This window comes from Dendrobates tinctorius, unplaced genomic scaffold (genome assembly GCF_039654945.1).
Source record: "Dendrobates tinctorius isolate UK_male_01 unplaced genomic scaffold, ASM3965494v1 ptg000342l, whole genome shotgun sequence".
NCBI lineage: Eukaryota > Metazoa > Chordata > Amphibia > Anura > Dendrobatidae > Dendrobates > Dendrobates tinctorius.
Window position 1 is genome coordinate 3,108,546 of NW_027362008.1, and position 16,812 is coordinate 3,125,357.

The 16,812-nt window shown below is 44.9% G+C and overlaps 1 protein-coding gene across 1 annotated transcript in view; it reads right to left on the minus strand.

The window, feature by feature from the left end:
• Positions 1 to 16,812, minus strand: part of LOC141074895 (uncharacterized) — a 145,827-nt gene that overhangs the window by 104,405 nt on the left and 24,610 nt on the right. Inside the window, exons 6-9 of the mRNA XM_073562204.1 lie at positions 11,462 to 11,586; positions 10,886 to 11,003; positions 10,135 to 10,279; positions 9,511 to 9,563 (exon numbers count right to left, since the gene is read on the minus strand). Coding sequence (XP_073418305.1) covers positions 9,511 to 9,563; positions 10,135 to 10,279; positions 10,886 to 11,003; positions 11,462 to 11,586 — 441 coding nt within the window. The remainder of the gene's footprint in view (positions 1 to 9,510; positions 9,564 to 10,134; positions 10,280 to 10,885; positions 11,004 to 11,461; positions 11,587 to 16,812) is intronic.

A 16,812-nucleotide genomic window follows, 5' to 3' on the forward strand; every position in this document is an offset into this window, starting at 1 on the left:
GTCTGCTGCAGCCCGTCTCTGCTCTGTCCTGCATGGTGGCTCTGCACTGCTCTGCGGCAATTCCTCAGCGGGCGACGGGGGTTCCCTCTATGCGGCCTGTCACATAGCCGATACTCAGTGGTGAGGGAAGGGGAACCATTGCACGTCACTCACCGCTCTGCACTCTGTTGGCGCCAAACTGTCCTCCACTGGGAGATTTCTGCTCTTCTCCCCCCCCTGTTGGGCGCGCTTTTCTCCTCTCACTCTCCACCCCCTTCTTACATCAGGAAGCTCCGTCTTGCTAGGGCTTCCCCCAGGCAGCAGGGGAAGGTCCGCCTCAGTAAAGCTTTCCTCCGGGAATAGAGGATGTAGCCTCTCTAGTTCCAGACCCGGCATGCAGGTACCCGCTGTCTCGTCAGCCCCCTTACATGCCCCCTCTCCTTTTTTTTACCATTCCATGGGTGAGAACGCTTCGTGCTCCTTCTGAGGTGGGACAGATGCCCACAGTTCTCGCATCAATTTCTGTCTCTCTTGTACTACGTCTTGCCGCACGAAATGGTTCTATGCACCAGCCTGATTGTACTGAGTACCTTGAGACTTTTCTTGGATTTGCTTGCCAGGAGTACGCAGAATTTCAGGCTGAATGGGCAAAGACGGGGATGCGCCCAAGTCTGTGGAGGCGGACATTTCAGGAGCCTGCTCCTCTCCTGGGTAAACACATGGCAATTCGAGAAATCCATGGTCCCCACAATCTGGAACCGTGGAAATAGGCATTTCGGAGATATTTGACTCTTCCTCTCCTTTGGGAACTTGTGATAGGCAAGGTAGCGATTTACTCTGGTGGACTCCTCAGATGGATGTCCCTTCGTCCCCTTCGGCCTGAGTCTCACAGATGGCACCTTCGGATCCAAGTTGAAGTTTCACCAGACGCTCCTCCATGCGCCTGAACAATGCAGTTGTCTCACCGTAGACAGTTGACACCTTCTCCCTTTCTTCTCGGCGTCGGATGTCGTGGCTCCATCTGACTCTGGGTGCAGCTCCTCTCTTCTCGCCATACCAATTCCCCCAGGGGCAACGTTCTCTCCAACTCGCAGGACCTTCGGAGGGATGAGCAGAACTTCTCTGTTGTCTGTCCCAGGTAGGGCAATTTCTGGACACGTGTCCCTTCCTTCCCCACGTCCAACACCCACTCCTGCGCCTGTCTGGTGGGCGCTTCGATCTGGATCGCCGTCCTCTCCGAGAGGCATAGCACCTCTGCTTTCACTCTTCACCCCAGGATACGGGGTTAAACTCTGGAGCTGCCACTGGAGTTTCTTTCATGCTTCATACCTCCCCTCTAACTTCTTTCACTTTTTTCCATGAGTTACCTCGGGGTGTGACGCTGGACTCCAAGACAGCAGTCAGGGCTTCCTTCAGGCTTTCAACTTCTTTCCATATTCTTTTAATTCCCTGCCATAAGTCGCGGGACCACTTTGGCTCTTCCTTGTGTGGGTTGTAGTCAGGACCTGGAAGGAGCCCATTGTAGCTACATCCCAGCTGTTGGTGGAGCTCTGCAGCACAAAGACGTATCAGGGACAGCCGGACCTACGCCCCTGTTCTCGGCTGCTGCTGGCTTCTATTTCAGTCCGGGCCTGGGTGTTCCCAGCCCAGAAACAAGTGTAAATGAAAATATGTTAGGGTTCTCGGGCTTTTCCCTTCCCTGGCCCAGAATTGGCTGCCTACTGGGGCTTAGGAGTTATAACTTGATTTTCCCCTTCTTAAAGTGGCCAGTCCTCCAGCAATTTCTGCACTAGGAGCTTATTTGGCCAAGACATGCAATGATTTCTCTAGGGACTGATTCTCCAGCCCCTATAGAAGTCATATCTCAATAAATCAGCCCCTACAAAGATCACCAATATTTTTTGGATGGGGCCGGTGAGGACAGTGTGAAACAATGCTGCTTGTATACTGAAGAACAATGAACAATCATTTTTAGGGTCGGTGCACACAGTCAGTAAAAACACGATGGGTTGGACGCTCCGTAGTTGTGCAGCGTCCAGATGTTACTGCATAGTGGATGTGATTTCAAGAAGTGTGATGCCCACTACGCGTCCACAGACACCCGCAGAGACGGACATGCGGAGCATCTCTCCAGACCGCAGCGTGTCTATTTACCTTGAGGAGACGCGAGTCCCCGCAGAATAAATTTCACCTATGCAATGTTTTGGACACATGCGGAATCACCTGCATTCAATAGCCGGTAGTGGACCTGCATCCAAAGTGCTGCCAGTTACTGACCGTGTGCACAGACCTGTAAAGGGGATGTCCAGGCTTATCACAGTCTGCACTCTGCATTCTATATGTATGACATGCTGTGAGGATTCTCCAGCGCCAGCTGTAAATATAATTATTATTATAGCACCATTTATTCCATGGCGCTTTACATGTGAGGGGGGTGTACATAATGAAAACAAGTACAGTAATCTCAATACAAGTCACAACTGGTCCAGCAGGAGAGAGGACCCTGCCCGCGAGGGCTCACAATCTGCAAGGGATGGGTGAGGATAAGTAGGCGAGGGTAGAGCTGGTCGTGCAGCGGTTTGGTGGATCAGTGGTTACTGCAGGTTGTAGGCTTGTCAGAAGTGGTCGGTCTTCAGGTTCTTTTTGAAGGTTTTTATAGTAGGTGAGAGTCTGATATGTTGCGGTAGAGAGTTCTAGAGTAGGGGAGATACACTGGAGAAATCTTGCATGCAATCATGGCAAGAGGAGATAAGAGGGGAGTAGAGAAGATCTTGTGAGGATCGGAGGTTTCGTGCAGGAAAGTACCGGGAGACGAGGTCACAGATGTATGGAGGACTCAGGTTGTGGATGGATTTGTAAGTCATGGTTAGGGTTTTGAACTGGAGTCTTTGGGTAATGGGGAAGCCAGTGCAGGGATTGACAGAGGGGAGAGGCCGGGGAATAGCGGGGGGACAGGTGGATTAGTCGGGCAGCAGAGTTTAGAATAGATTGGAGGGGTGCGATAGTGTTAGAGGGGAGACCACAGAGCAGGAGGTTGCAGTAATCAAGGCAGGAGATGATGAGGGCATATTGCAGATTCTTGGTTGAGGAATGTACAGATCTGAGAAATGTTTTGAGTTAAAGTTGGCAGGAAGTGGAAAGGGCTTGGATATGCAGGATGCATGTGGACAGCCATATTCTGACCATCCTGCATAACTTCACTCAATATACTTGTATTGAGCGAGGCCAGATGCGTCTCAGAATGTGGCCTGATATATGCAGATCGCATATGGCTGCTTGGTCTCGGCACTGGAAAATCCTCACAGCTGCAGATGCTGGGAGGATTCCCAAGTCTGCAGTCACATACAATGACACACCGTGATTAATGTGGACAACCCCTTTAAGAACGCTTGTTTCACAATAATATTTCAGCTAAACAGGCTTCTGATCACAGGTGAGAAAGGATCATCCTAAAGGACGACTAAAAGCAAATCATCTAGGCCATGTAACAGAACCCAAGTTACAGGTGTTGTGCAGTCAGAGAATACTGATGACCCCTCCACAGGACAAGTGATCGCTATGAGATTTGTGGGGGTCCGACAGCAGTCAGATGTTGTGTTATGGCCCCTGCTGGGTGCAGGAATAGACGCCGCTCCATTCAGTGTTAGCCTCAGCTGGTGATTGGTGGGGCGCTCTCAGTGTAGGACATCCCTCGGATCTCACATTAATGACTTATCCTGTGGAAAGGTCGATAGTATCTCCTCACTGGACAACCACTTTATTTTTTTCTTTATTTTCCACCCAGTGTAATGTTTAGTCCTCAGTGCTGAATACGAGCAGAGTGTAATGTTGGGATCGGCTTTACTAGGAGCTCCAGCAGGTGACACGTGACTGTGAGGATGCTTTTTACCAAACAGATTCTCATTGGCTTCTCTTGAAGGGGTTATCCAGTCTAAATCCACAAGTCTGCTTTCACGCTATGTGTCCCTAGTAAGTATATTGCAAGTGCGAATGTGGCCGGGTGTACGCACATCGCCTACTCGCTGTCATGTGACCGACTGACCGCCATTCCCAGCTCTGACCCCAAAGAATCCCCACAGCATGTACGATGTGAGGATTCACAAGGCTGCGGTCACATAGCTGACACAGAGTAAATACAGACTTGGGGATTTAGACGACCCCTCTAAGAGAAATGAATATTAATCTGATAAAAAGCATACTTATGGTCACATGACAACTGCTTGAACCACCCAACAAAGCCAAATCTGAACATTGCACGCTGTTAGCATTCAGCACTGGTGACTAAACACTTTCACTGGGTGGAAAACCCCTTTAATAAGGTGGGGGATGGACTGAGTCTCTACACTATAACTATCATAGTGTGACGTGACCTTAGCTCCTCCTGCAGCCAGGGGCATCCATAGAAATCGTGGGGCTCCATAGCAGACCTCCTAATTGGGGTTTCCCCTTCCAAAACTAAAAAAATGTCAGTGGGGTACATAGGTGCCGTCACAGAAGGCTGTGTGGAGAGGGACATGTAGCACTTACAAAGTCATTTTCCCCTATTCAACCTCCTAGTGTTCTCACCCACTACGATAACCCATTAATGACCACCATAAAGTAGGATACCAACACATTTTATCCATGAACACACGATACCCTCACTGTTATGATGAGTCACCGAAGGAGGAAAAAAACAAAACAGCTAAGTCCAGAAAAACCAGAGAGGTTGGCAGCTATCGGATTGCAGACCCCTGAACCTATCCACAACAACTAGCAGTAGCCGTGGGGGGTTCCTACGGTGCCCTAGACCCCTCGATCACAGCCGGAGAACTATATAGCCTAAAGACAGAAAGGGGAAAAACTAAACTGCCCCAGAGAAGACCCCAAAGCAATAGGCAGCCCCCAACATATAATGACGGTGAAGCAAGATGAAAACACTAACACAGATAGAAAGATAGGTTGAGCAAATGATGGGGCCCAAGCTAACTACATAGGACAGGATAGGAAAGCTGCTGTCTGCCATCCACAAAACCCCTATCAAAATGAGCCAACCGACTGATAGGAAAAACAGGCCCTGAAGACGCTAGGCTTCGAAAGACTATATCAGCACTCAGGTATATTCTGAAGACAGAGCAAAAGATCAACAGATCAGAGACAAAAATGGAATTCAGCTCACCCCCGGCCGGGGTTGGCAGAACTCCCAAAAAACAGGGCAAAACAAAAAACAAACAAGTGTACAAAGCAGAGCAGAAAAACTTAGCTTTGAGATGCAGGAATCAGACTGGTCTCCAAGAATCCAGCAGGAAAATCACCAGCAAGGAAGAAGGGTGTCAGCAGCCTTATATCCAGTCCTCAATTCCAGTCACCCAGTCATCATCTAGGTGCCCATGTGTTTGGTAATCAGCCTCACTACCTTCCTTCACCAGAGGAGGGAGTTCATCAGACCTCAATGGTGAAGGGAAAAATGAACTCAACACCTCACGGTGAATTCCTCCACAGTACCCTCCACATGCACAACAGGATTCCTATTCACTGCCCACACACAGCGATGACCCCGCAATCCCCACATATACACACACTAAGATCTCCTGTGACCCCAACACTGTACGACGGCCCCTACTGTTCCCCATCACAGTATGATGGCACCCAAAGTAATTGCCTCCACATACTGTCTGGTGGTCCCTGCAACCAAAAAAAAATTGCATGTGGGCTGCTTTGGTTTGTGTGCCAGGGCTGATTTTCATTCCCAGTCCGGCCCTGGTGGACATACTGTCATGGGGTGTCGTCGCCACATAATGTGAGACGTGTCTGCTCCAAATTAAATTGTATAATTGAAATACGTGCAGTGAAGAGCCCCTCTAATACATTAAGAATCCAAGCAGATCTCTCTATTACACCACTTGGTCGGGGGGTGTAATGGTTATCAGTATTCATGCATTGTAACAATATGATTGGCTCATCTTCTCTCTATGTGATGGCATTAGCACACATACTTCTAATTGGCTAAGTTAATATTGTTACCACCCAGCCTGTGGTCCAGGGGGTTGTACTCGCCTATAAGTTTCGTTTTCTGGCTTTCCTATGCTTTTTCTAAGGGGTACTTCACACATAGCGAGATCGCTGAAACGTCACTGGTTTTGTGGCACAACAGCGACCTTGCCAGCAATCTCGCTATGTGTGACACATAGCGGCGACCGCCCCCCACTGCGATATCGCTAATCATGCTCGAATATCCCAGGCCATTTTTTGATCGTTGATGTCCCGCTGGCCAGCATGCATCGCTGTGTGTGACACCATAACAATGACGAGCGACCTTGTTGGCGACTCAGAACTCAGGGACTGTCACATGGGCCCGTCCTGTGTGACATGACCCGCAGGCCGGTAGCTAAAAGAACAAGACACGGGGGAAGGGGCAACAGTTACAACAGTGGGCCCTGCAATAGGGAACGGGGACGTGGAGACCTCCTGCACTCCCCTGAGTCCGTGTCCCTCCACTCCTAACGATCCCTAGGCCGGTTCCGCACCGGGCGCTGATCAGGATACCTGTCACCCTAGCACACCTATCCCTTGCTAGGGAGCTGGGTGGTGCAGGCATTGGCCCCACCGCTGTACTAATACACACCAGGGAAAAATACAAACAGGGGAAACACAAAAAGACTATCTTGCTCTGCTGCAGCACCAGGCAGCAGAGTGCATCACCGGATTAACTTTTCGCAGTGGCTCGACACCCCAGAGCCAGCTGCCAACTTCACCATCTCACTCTGCTGCGGACAGCGGGCAGCCAGAGTTCAACACCAGTTTCAGCAGTGGCTCCAACCTTCAAGCCAGCTGCTAACTTCACCAGGTTTCTGCAGTGGCTTCACAGCTCAGCCAGCTGCTCCCTTCACCGTGGTTGGAATCCCAAAAAGACGCTATCACCAACCGTGATTGTAACCACCTGACACTCTTTTATAGGTAAGAGCCAGCAATCACACCTGCTTTATAATCACGTGCACTATATAGGAAAAGGGAATGGTCAAATGATCAGGGGCCAAAAACTGCTATAACCCCAGTGACCACCGGGGGCAAAAGGCAAAGCAAAGAAAACATCAAGTGCAATGACCCTAATGGCCACCGGGGGCAAAACTAGAACTGAAACCACCACAGTGCAAGAAAAAAAAGGTTACTAGTGCTTTTATCTGTCATGATCCAGCAAGGATTATGACAGGGACGCAGGCGGGAGTCGTCAGAATAGCTGCTATGTGACAAGGTCCCAACGACCGCCGAGGTCGTTATACGGATCGCCATATCGTTGCTGCGTCGTTGAGTAGATCTGCCTGTTTGACATCTTACTAGTGACCATGTAGCGACGTACCAGCGATCCTTACCGGGTCGTATCGTCGGGATCGCTGGTGCATCACTATGTGTAATGGTACCCTTAGTCTGTTACACAAAGGCATTCCTGAGCCCCCTTATCTGATCATGGACCCCATCTTGGAAAGAAAGAAATACATGGAGAAAGAAACTAAAAGGAAGTCGGGATATATAAAATATAAATCCTGCTCTCACAGGAGTCTCACACTTTGTCTATGTGAGCCGAACAGTGCATACAAGCCTCATTGCTACAAATAATAACATTCAGATGAAAACATAATGTTCAGAAATAGTCTGCAGGTGGGTGTGTACAGAAATGTGTCTGCTCAGAATTCACACATAAAACTACTATATTACAACTTTATACAGAAAATGAATGTAATATTCATTTCTAAGACAAATGCCACCATTACATTATACATCTCCTATATGTTGACTCATATTCAGTCTGTGATCTATTAGTATACCCAAGTCTTTTTCACATGTGCTGTTGCTTAGCCCTATTCCTCCCATTCTGTATACGCTTTTTTCATTTTTATTGCCCAGATGTAGTACTTTGCATTTCTCCCTGTTAAAAACCATTGTTAGTTGTTGCCCATTTCTCCAGTTTATTTATATCTTTTTGAATCCTCTCTCTTCTCTAGTATTAGCTATCCCTCCTAGCTTTGTGTCATCTGCAAATTTTATCAGTTTACCCTCAATTCCTTCATCTAAATCGTTGATAAAGATGTTGAACAATACCGGGCCCAGGACAGAGCCCTGTGGTACCCCACTTGAGACATTCTTCCAACTGGATGTGCAGCCATTTACGACCACTCTTTGGGTCCGATCACTAAGCCAGTTATGAATCCACCTAACAGTTGCCTTGTCCATTCCATACTTAGTCATTTTTTCAATAAGGATTGTATGAGATACTTTGTTAAATGCTTTGCTGAAGTCAAGATAAACTATATCTACAGCATTTCCTTGATCCACCCAATCAGTGATTCTGTCATAGAAGGAAATTAAGTTAGTCTGACATGACTTATTAGTTACAAACCCATGCTGACTCTGTTTAATCACTTCATTCTTGTCCAGGTACTGACATACATGTTATTTAATAATTTGTTTAAAGATCTTTCCAGGTATAGAAGTCAGACTCACCGGCCTATAGTTGCCTGGGTCCACCTTCTTCCCCTTTTTGAAGATAGAAACAACATTTGCTCTTCTCAAGTCTTCTGGGACTTCTCCTGTTCTCCACGAATTTTCAAAGATTATGGAGAGGGGTTCAAAAATTTCTTCTATCTCCTTCAGTACTCTGGGGTGTAATTCATCTGGACCTGGAGACTTGAATTCATTTAGGTTAGCTAAGTGTTTCCTCACTATCTTTCTGTTTATAGATATCCTGGATTCTTCTATTCCCTTAATAGGACAGTGAAGAAGAGTTGATGTTACATTTCCTTTCTGAGAGAAAACAGATGCAAAATAGGATTTTAAAAGTTCGGCCTTCTCAACATCCTGTCTTACCATTTCTTAATTTTCATCCTGTAAAAATCCTATAGCATCTTTGACTTTTCTTTTAGTTTTGACATATCTCCAAAATCCTTTATTATTGCTTGTGACGTCTCTTGCAAGCCTCAATTCATTGTCAGCTTTAGATAATCTGATTTGTGCCCTGCAGGTTCTGCAGACAGCATTATATTCTTCTTTAGATATGCCTCCCTCTTTCCATTTTATGAACATTTTTTTCTTCCTTTTTAGCATGTGCTTAAGTTCTGTGTTCATCCATCCTGGTTTCCTTAACTGCTTCCTATTCTTCCCTCTTTTCGGAATTGTTAACAATTGTGCTTTGAGAATTTCATTTTTCAAGATTTCCCATCCTTCCTGGACATTTTTGTCCTTAAGGATATCCAGCCATTGGATCCCTCCAATTCTCTTTCTGAATCCCTTAAAATCTGCCTTTCTGAAATCTAACCTTGACATCTGAGTCTTCACAGGTCTTCCTCCTCTAATTGTCCAAAATTCTAAATTAGCATGGTCGCTACCTCCTAGGGTCCCAGCCACTCTTACCTCCTCAGCCATTTCCTCCCTGTTTATAAGGATTAGATCCAAGGTAGCAGATCCCCTTGTTTTCTCCCCTACCTTTTGGAAGATAAAGTTGTAAGCAAAAGAGGATAAGAATTTCCTTGACCTGTTAGTTTTGCCTGACCCAGGTACGTAATCTGTGGCATGGATTCGGGTCAAAGCATCTACTTTCCCATTACGTGAACCTGGGTGGTACGAAATGACAAAGGTAAATTGATTAAAAAATAGACTCCAATGAGTCTGACGTGGAGAAAGACATCTAGCAGATCTAAGAAATTAAAGATTGCGATGATCCGTGAGCACAATAACTTGTGCTGCCCGCTGCAGATGGTGCCTCCATTCCTTATTGCAGCGATAATGTCTAGAAGCTCTTTATCTCCCACATCATAATTCTCTGCAGCGGAAAGTCTACGAGAGAAAAAGCACACGGATGTAACAGACCCTTCTGTCCTGCTCTCTGCGAGAGGATGGCCCCCAGAGCATAATCCGAAGCGTCCACTTCCACGATGAAAGGATGTGCTGGGTTAGGGTGAATCAATACAGGTGCAGAAGTGAAATGGGTCATAAGACAATCAAAAGCCTCTTTGAGCCTGTGTAGACCACAAGAAAGTCTTTTCCTTTGTGGTTAGTTGTGTAATGGGATGAATTCAGAGAAATTATGAATAAACAGTCTGTAAAAGTTTGCGAATTCGATGGAACGTTGCACCTCCTTGACATATTTAGCTGCGGGCCAATCAAGAATAGCCTGGATCTTACTTGTCTCCATATTAAGCCCCTGTGGCGAGATGACATAACCCAGAAATTGAATCTCTGTGTGATGAAACTCACATTTCTCAGGCTTGATGCAGAGATGATTCTCTTTCAGGTGTCTCAAAACAGTTTTAACATGCTCCTGATGTTCCTGCAACGAATCAGAAAAAATCAAAATATTGTCCAGATAGATTATGACAAAATGATCTAACAGATCTCTAAAAATGTCATTAGCCAAGTGTTGGAAGATTGCTGTAGCACTGCAGAGACCAAAAGCCATCGCAAGGTATTCGAAGTGCTCGTAACGACATAGTCTTCCATTCATCCCCAGAGCGAATCCGAATCAGATTATAAGCTCCTCGAAGATCCAACTTAGAGAAGATTTTAGCATGTCGTACTCTTTCCAGCAGTTCAGGAATTAACAGCAAAGGATAACGGTTCCGAATGGTTACCTTATTGATCTCCCAACAATCAATACAGGGTCTAAGAGTTCCATCCTTTTTCACGAAAAAGATGGGTGCTCCAGCCGGTGTTGAGGAGGGGCAAATGAAACCCTTAGCCATATTCTAATCAATGTATTCCTTTAAGGCTTGCAGCTCCAGAGCTGCCAGTGGGTAGACATTTTTGAATGGAATAGCCGCCCCCGGAAGTAGTTCAATAGGGCAATCATAAGATCTATGAGGAGGAAGCTAATCTGCCATATTCTTTTTTCACAAATATCAATGAATTCATTATAAATGGATGGTATCATAGATACCTCAGTGGTACATTCCGTATCCCGAGAACTTGCCTGACTTGTTACTGGAGTCTCCCTTGGTGGAAAAGTGATCTCTCCCAGTTGATAATTGGATTCTGCGACTGCAGCCAGGGAATTCCTAAAATTAAAGGGAAATGTGGTGAAGAAATTAACATAAAGGATAGCATTTCCTGATGGTTGGGCTCAATGAAAACCTCCAGAGGCACTGTCTCCTGATCTACCGGTCCGAAAACTAGAGTTTCCATGGTTACCGGGGTGGCTCTCTGCTGAGTCTGTATGCCATGTTCCTTGGCAAAGGTTAAGTCCAAAAGTTACCTCCTGCCCCTGAATCCAACATGGCTGTACAGGAGATCCATTGCCCCAACAACTGGATCTTTATGGGAAGGGAACACTGTGTCTCTTTATTCTTCTGTATTTTAGGAGAGGCAGTCACTGATAGGGAATGAAAGACAGCATTCATGGAAAAACTGGACTCAGAAGCAACAGATTCAGCATCCTGATTCTTATATTCCCCTACAGCAGCTAGTACCTTGCGAGGCCACTTGGGACAATTGATAAGGAAGTGATCGGACTGACCGCAGTAAAAACACAAACTTTCCCCGAAAACGATGCTCCCTGCGATGGTTACTCTCACTATGCTGTAAAGCATCCACTTGCATGGGAACTGGTTCAACTTCCACAAAAGGATTTGCCTGCAGGTTCTTTAGGAGAAAGGGGAGAGTTAATGACACGGATAGAGGCTGCAAATCTCTCCTATGTACACTCAGTTATTCGTATGTCAATGCTCACGCAATGCTGTATGAATGCCTCTAACTCTTGTGGAGCATCTGCATGGGCTAACTCGCCCTTAATCACACTAGAAAGTCCCTTCTTAAAAAAGGGCAATTGGGTATAACAGTCCCAAACCGTATTCACCACCAGCCGTCCAAATTCAGTAGCGTATTCAACGACAGAACGCTTAACCTGACGTAATGATAACAATGCAGTTTCAGCTGTAGTGCGACAATTAGGATCATCAAACATCATAGACATTGCAGCAAGAAAATCATCAAGGTTATTCAAACAACTTGATTATACATAAGACTTTGGATCGATCTGCATGGAAGTAGGCATCATGTACATCAAAATACAAAATGCATTAATAAACCACAAAACTTGTATCGGTCTCGATTAAACCTAAACCGTGGTAACTTGGGAGGGCTAGTTGGCGGTGGCTGCCCTGGAGGTGGAGGCACCCATGATGTTATTTGATTACTTAAATCCTGAAGCTCCTGCCTGAAATGGGCCTTGGACCTTACACAATCATTGTTGGGGCGTACTGGGTTTCCTCTGGATGTCTCCCATCCTGGGTTATTACCTGGCTGTCTGATTACTGCCAGTCATAGTCTTAGCTTGGTGGCTTTTGTGTGCCTTGTGTTTCTGATATATTTCTGCCTTTGGCTATGACCATCTGTTTGCCTAGAACCTTTGTCTTGATCCACTACCATTCTGGAATTCTGACCTTGGACCATGACATGACTACATCTTTGTCTTTCCCCTTATTCCTACATGTGGCCAAAGAAAAGAAGTGTAACAACTAAAATCTAATGATTTTTTATTAGATTACAAAAAGAATATAAAAACAGATAAAAGGTGGAAAATGTACAGAGAAGCTATGTCACTTAGGTACCTCAGCATAAAAAAGTAATGTGGGTATGTCAAAATACAATAAATATGCAGTCAAATAAATGGTATCAAAAACTGCTGCAGGGTATACAATGGCTCATAGTAATAGTGGTACTCCTTGAAGAAGTTAAAGGGAACCTGCCACCAGTTTTGCCCAACTGCGGGCAAAGCCGAAAAACAGAAGTGCGCTTGCGCTGACAAATGTAGTTCCGGTACATGAGTGCGCACACTCACTTATGTTTTTCGGCTTTGTTCACAGTTGGGCAAAGCATACTGTGCAGGTGCAAAACGCAATATTTCTGAACAGGCATGAGATGTCACACGGTGCAAGAGGTATCATCCATGAAGTAGGACGGCGAGCAACAGCTGATGGGAGTGACGTAGAGGCCCAAAACCACACCCATCGGACCGGAATGAGATTACCATACAGTGCGGGAGAGATTAAAAAAGGTTTTTGGGAGTATACATGGGGAGTCAGGGAGTTCTATAAGGATTTAAGGTATGCAGCAGAACCATCAGAGCACGCTAGGGTTGTAAATCCAAAAGTTAGGAAAGAAAAATTAAAAGAGGTAGGAAGTAACCGACTTTAACGACCTTCTGACAAAAGATGAAGAACAAAAGCAATATGTCCTGCAAGTTGTAAGCAAATGCCGAGCATTATATTCTGACGTTTCAAAAACTACTTTAACAAAAGCTCTAGAATAGATAAGATAACTATGTAAAATTATCAACTCATGTAGGTTAGCGTGCTCTGATGGTTCATCTGTGCTACTGAGCAATTTATTAGCCATTAACAACTTTTCATTGTAATGGTGGGATCAAAAAACGATAATCCCACCAACTCTGCATTCAAATACCACAAATGGTTCGAAAATTTGGTCAGGGCTATTTCTGCAATGTTGTTGTCACATTCTTTATAGTCTAACAGACTATGCAAAATACCTAAATCTTAAAATACCTCAATTTGGATTTTTTCAAACTTTGAGCGACGAGCGGCACGGGTTAACGTCGTTTGATCGAGCTCAAATTTTGGCTCTCTCAATATCTGGAAAGGGGAATCGTTTTGTGGGGTCCAGATGAACAAGATTCCGACATTTTTTCCCCCCCATATGAGATCCGGTCACCCTAGTATACAGTGATCGGGAGCCCAAAGAAACAGTTTCTGCCTTCTCTATGGGAAATCTGGCTTTATCTGACAGTCCATACAATGATCAGGTGACTGGCTCTACTACACAAGAACATTTATATCACTGCAGAGTAGATCACGGTCCACCCGGACCGTCACCATCTATGAGTATTCTGGAAGTAATACATTGCCGATCCTACTTTATAAGAGTAATTGGATACATGTTCTGCTTTTTCATACCTCTTTTCAAATTAAGAAAATCTTCAATAAATAAGATATGGAAAATTAAAAAAGTTATATCGTCACCTCAAACTCAATGCTACTCTCTAAATCCACAGAATCCATGTGCATCCACTGAAAACACTCAGATGTTTGCGACCATTTTCAGTGAAGAAATTCCACCTACAAGTCTGCAAAGTGTAGATATAAATTGTGAAAAAGCACAAAAAGAAAGAAAAATTGTGAAAAGCCTCACAGTGAGGTAAATGCAGCGTTGCTCCTTGTTAACCCCTTCATGATCAGAGGTACTTTTGTTTTTTGCTTCCCTTCTTCCCAGAGCCATAACCTATTTTATTTTTCCGTCAATATGGTCATGTGAGGGCTTTTTTGGGGGACGAGTTGTACTTTTGAATGGCACCATTGGTTTTAACAAATCATGTACTGGTGTTATGGAAATATATATGTATTTCATATAGATCTCACTTGCCTGCTATAGGCTATATACTCCATATACTGCTATATACTCATGTACTCTTATATATTCTTATATGCACACAGATACATATTCACAGTTTGAACCTTGTAACTAGTTGGTGGAAATGACCTACTGCCCCCCCCCCCCATGAGAGAGTCTGGGGAGCAGATGGTATCTTATGATAGCATTGTCTTGTGAGATTTGTCCCAGACATAGAAAGAGGAAGTTTAGGCCAGATGTGCCAGCCGATATCAGAACATTGCTGACATTGTAAGACAAAGAGCAGTATATCATCTGATGCTTAAGTCACCTTAGGTCAACGCCCATATATGTTTATGCATTAAAACTGACCAATTAGCTAAGAAGTAAAGCCTTTATGTTAATGAGTAACCACTCCTTTCTGTACAACTAATAAAACCAAGTATATTCAATAAACTTCCAGAGTTTTGCTGGGAGGTATTGCTGCCAACCAAGTCTGGCGTCTTTCCTTCTTTGAGCGCTCAATAAGACTCTGTCTAATTAGGACAGGCCACAGTATGCACAGGGGTAAATCTACCCAAATCAAAAGTAAATCCATCCACCACACTGGGAAACAGAAAAAAAATTCCAAGTGCGATGAAATTGCAAAAAAAAGTGCAATTCCAGTTATTTTTTTTTACCATGTTCACTAAAAGCTGAAACTGCGCTGCCATGATGATTGTCCAGGTCATTACAAGTTCACAGACATCAAACATGTCTAGGTTGTTTATTTAAGTGGTGGAAAAAAAAAAAGGCGCCCGTACATCTTCATTTTTCGTGACCTCGGGTTGGATGAGGGCTTACTTTTTGTGCGCAGAGTTGACTGACGTTTTTAATGATACCGTTTTGGTGCAGATACGATCTTTTGATCGCCCGCTATAGAATGTTATTGCAATGTAGCGTGATGACCAAAAAACGTAATTCTGATTATTTTGACTTTTTTTCTCGTTACCTCGTTTAGTGATCAGGTTAATTGTTTTTTATATTGATAGATTGGGCGATTCTGAACGCAGTGATACCAAATATATGTACATTTGATTGTTTATGGTTTTGTTTTGAATGGGGCAAAATTAAGGGTGATTTAAAATTTATAATTTTTTTTTTTTTACTTTTTGCATGCTTCAATAGTTTCCATGGGAGACTAGAAGCTGCAGTTGCCTGATCACCTCTGCTACACACAGCCAGATCGCCTGTGTGTAGCAGAAATGCTCACTTGCCACAAGTGCCGACCTGCGGGTGGCGCTCATAGCAATCCGGCTATAACAAACATATAGGTCGGCTGGGGACCTCTGGTTTGTCATGCCAACCCATCGGTGACCCACAATCATGTGACAGGTGTCACCGATGGGCGGGACTAGTGACGCGCTTCCAGAGATTGATAGCATCATTTAACTAGTTAACAGCCGAAGGTGAATCCACATTCCACCCGCGGCTGTTGTGGGCACATGTCAGCTGTATATATCAGCTGACTTGTGCCCAGAAAGGTGCGGGTTCACCGCCGGGGGCCCGCACCAAACAGGAGAGTCCAACATGGGCGTATTATTACACCCGATGTCGGAAAGGAGTTGACACAGCATGGATCCAGTACTGTTGACCATTGGAGAAAATTGACAAAAAAAAAGGAAGAAAAGGATCCACATGGCCATATGAATAAAAATATGTAGCTTTATTTCACGTGGTTAAAAAGAGAGTGTCCAGGCAATTAAAAAAATGTGCCCCTTCTAACGCACTTTTATGGCCATGTAGATCCTTCTCTATATATATTTATATACATATATATATATACACGGCTCAAAAAAATAAAGGGAACACTTAAACAACAGAATACAACTCCAAGTAAATCAAACTTCTGTGAAATCAAACTGTCCACTTAGGAAGCAACACTGATTGACAATCAATTTCACATGCTGTTGTGCAACTGGAATAGACAACAGATGGAAATTATTGGCAATTATCAAGACACACAAGACCACATCTCAGTACCAGTGCTTTCTGGCTGTTTTAGTCACTTTTGAATGTTGGTTGTGCCTTCACACTCGTGGTAGCATGAGATGGACTCTATAACCCACACATGTGGCTCAGGTAGTGCAGCTCATCCAGGATGGCACATCAATGCGAGCTGTGGCAAGGTTTGCGGTGTCTGTCAGCGTAGTGTCCAGAAGCTGGTGGCACTACCAGGAGAGAGGCCAGTATACCAGGAGATGTGGAGGGGGCCATAAGAGGGCAACAACTCAGCAGCAGGACAGCTACCTCCACCTTTGTGCAAGGAGGAACAGGAGCACTGCCAGAGCCCTGCAAAATGACTTCCAGCAGGCCACAAATGTAACATAGTTATTAAGGTTGAAGGGAGACTTTAAGTCCATCTAGTTCAACCCATAATGTGGATGTGTCTGCACAAACGGTTAGAGACCGACTCCATGATGG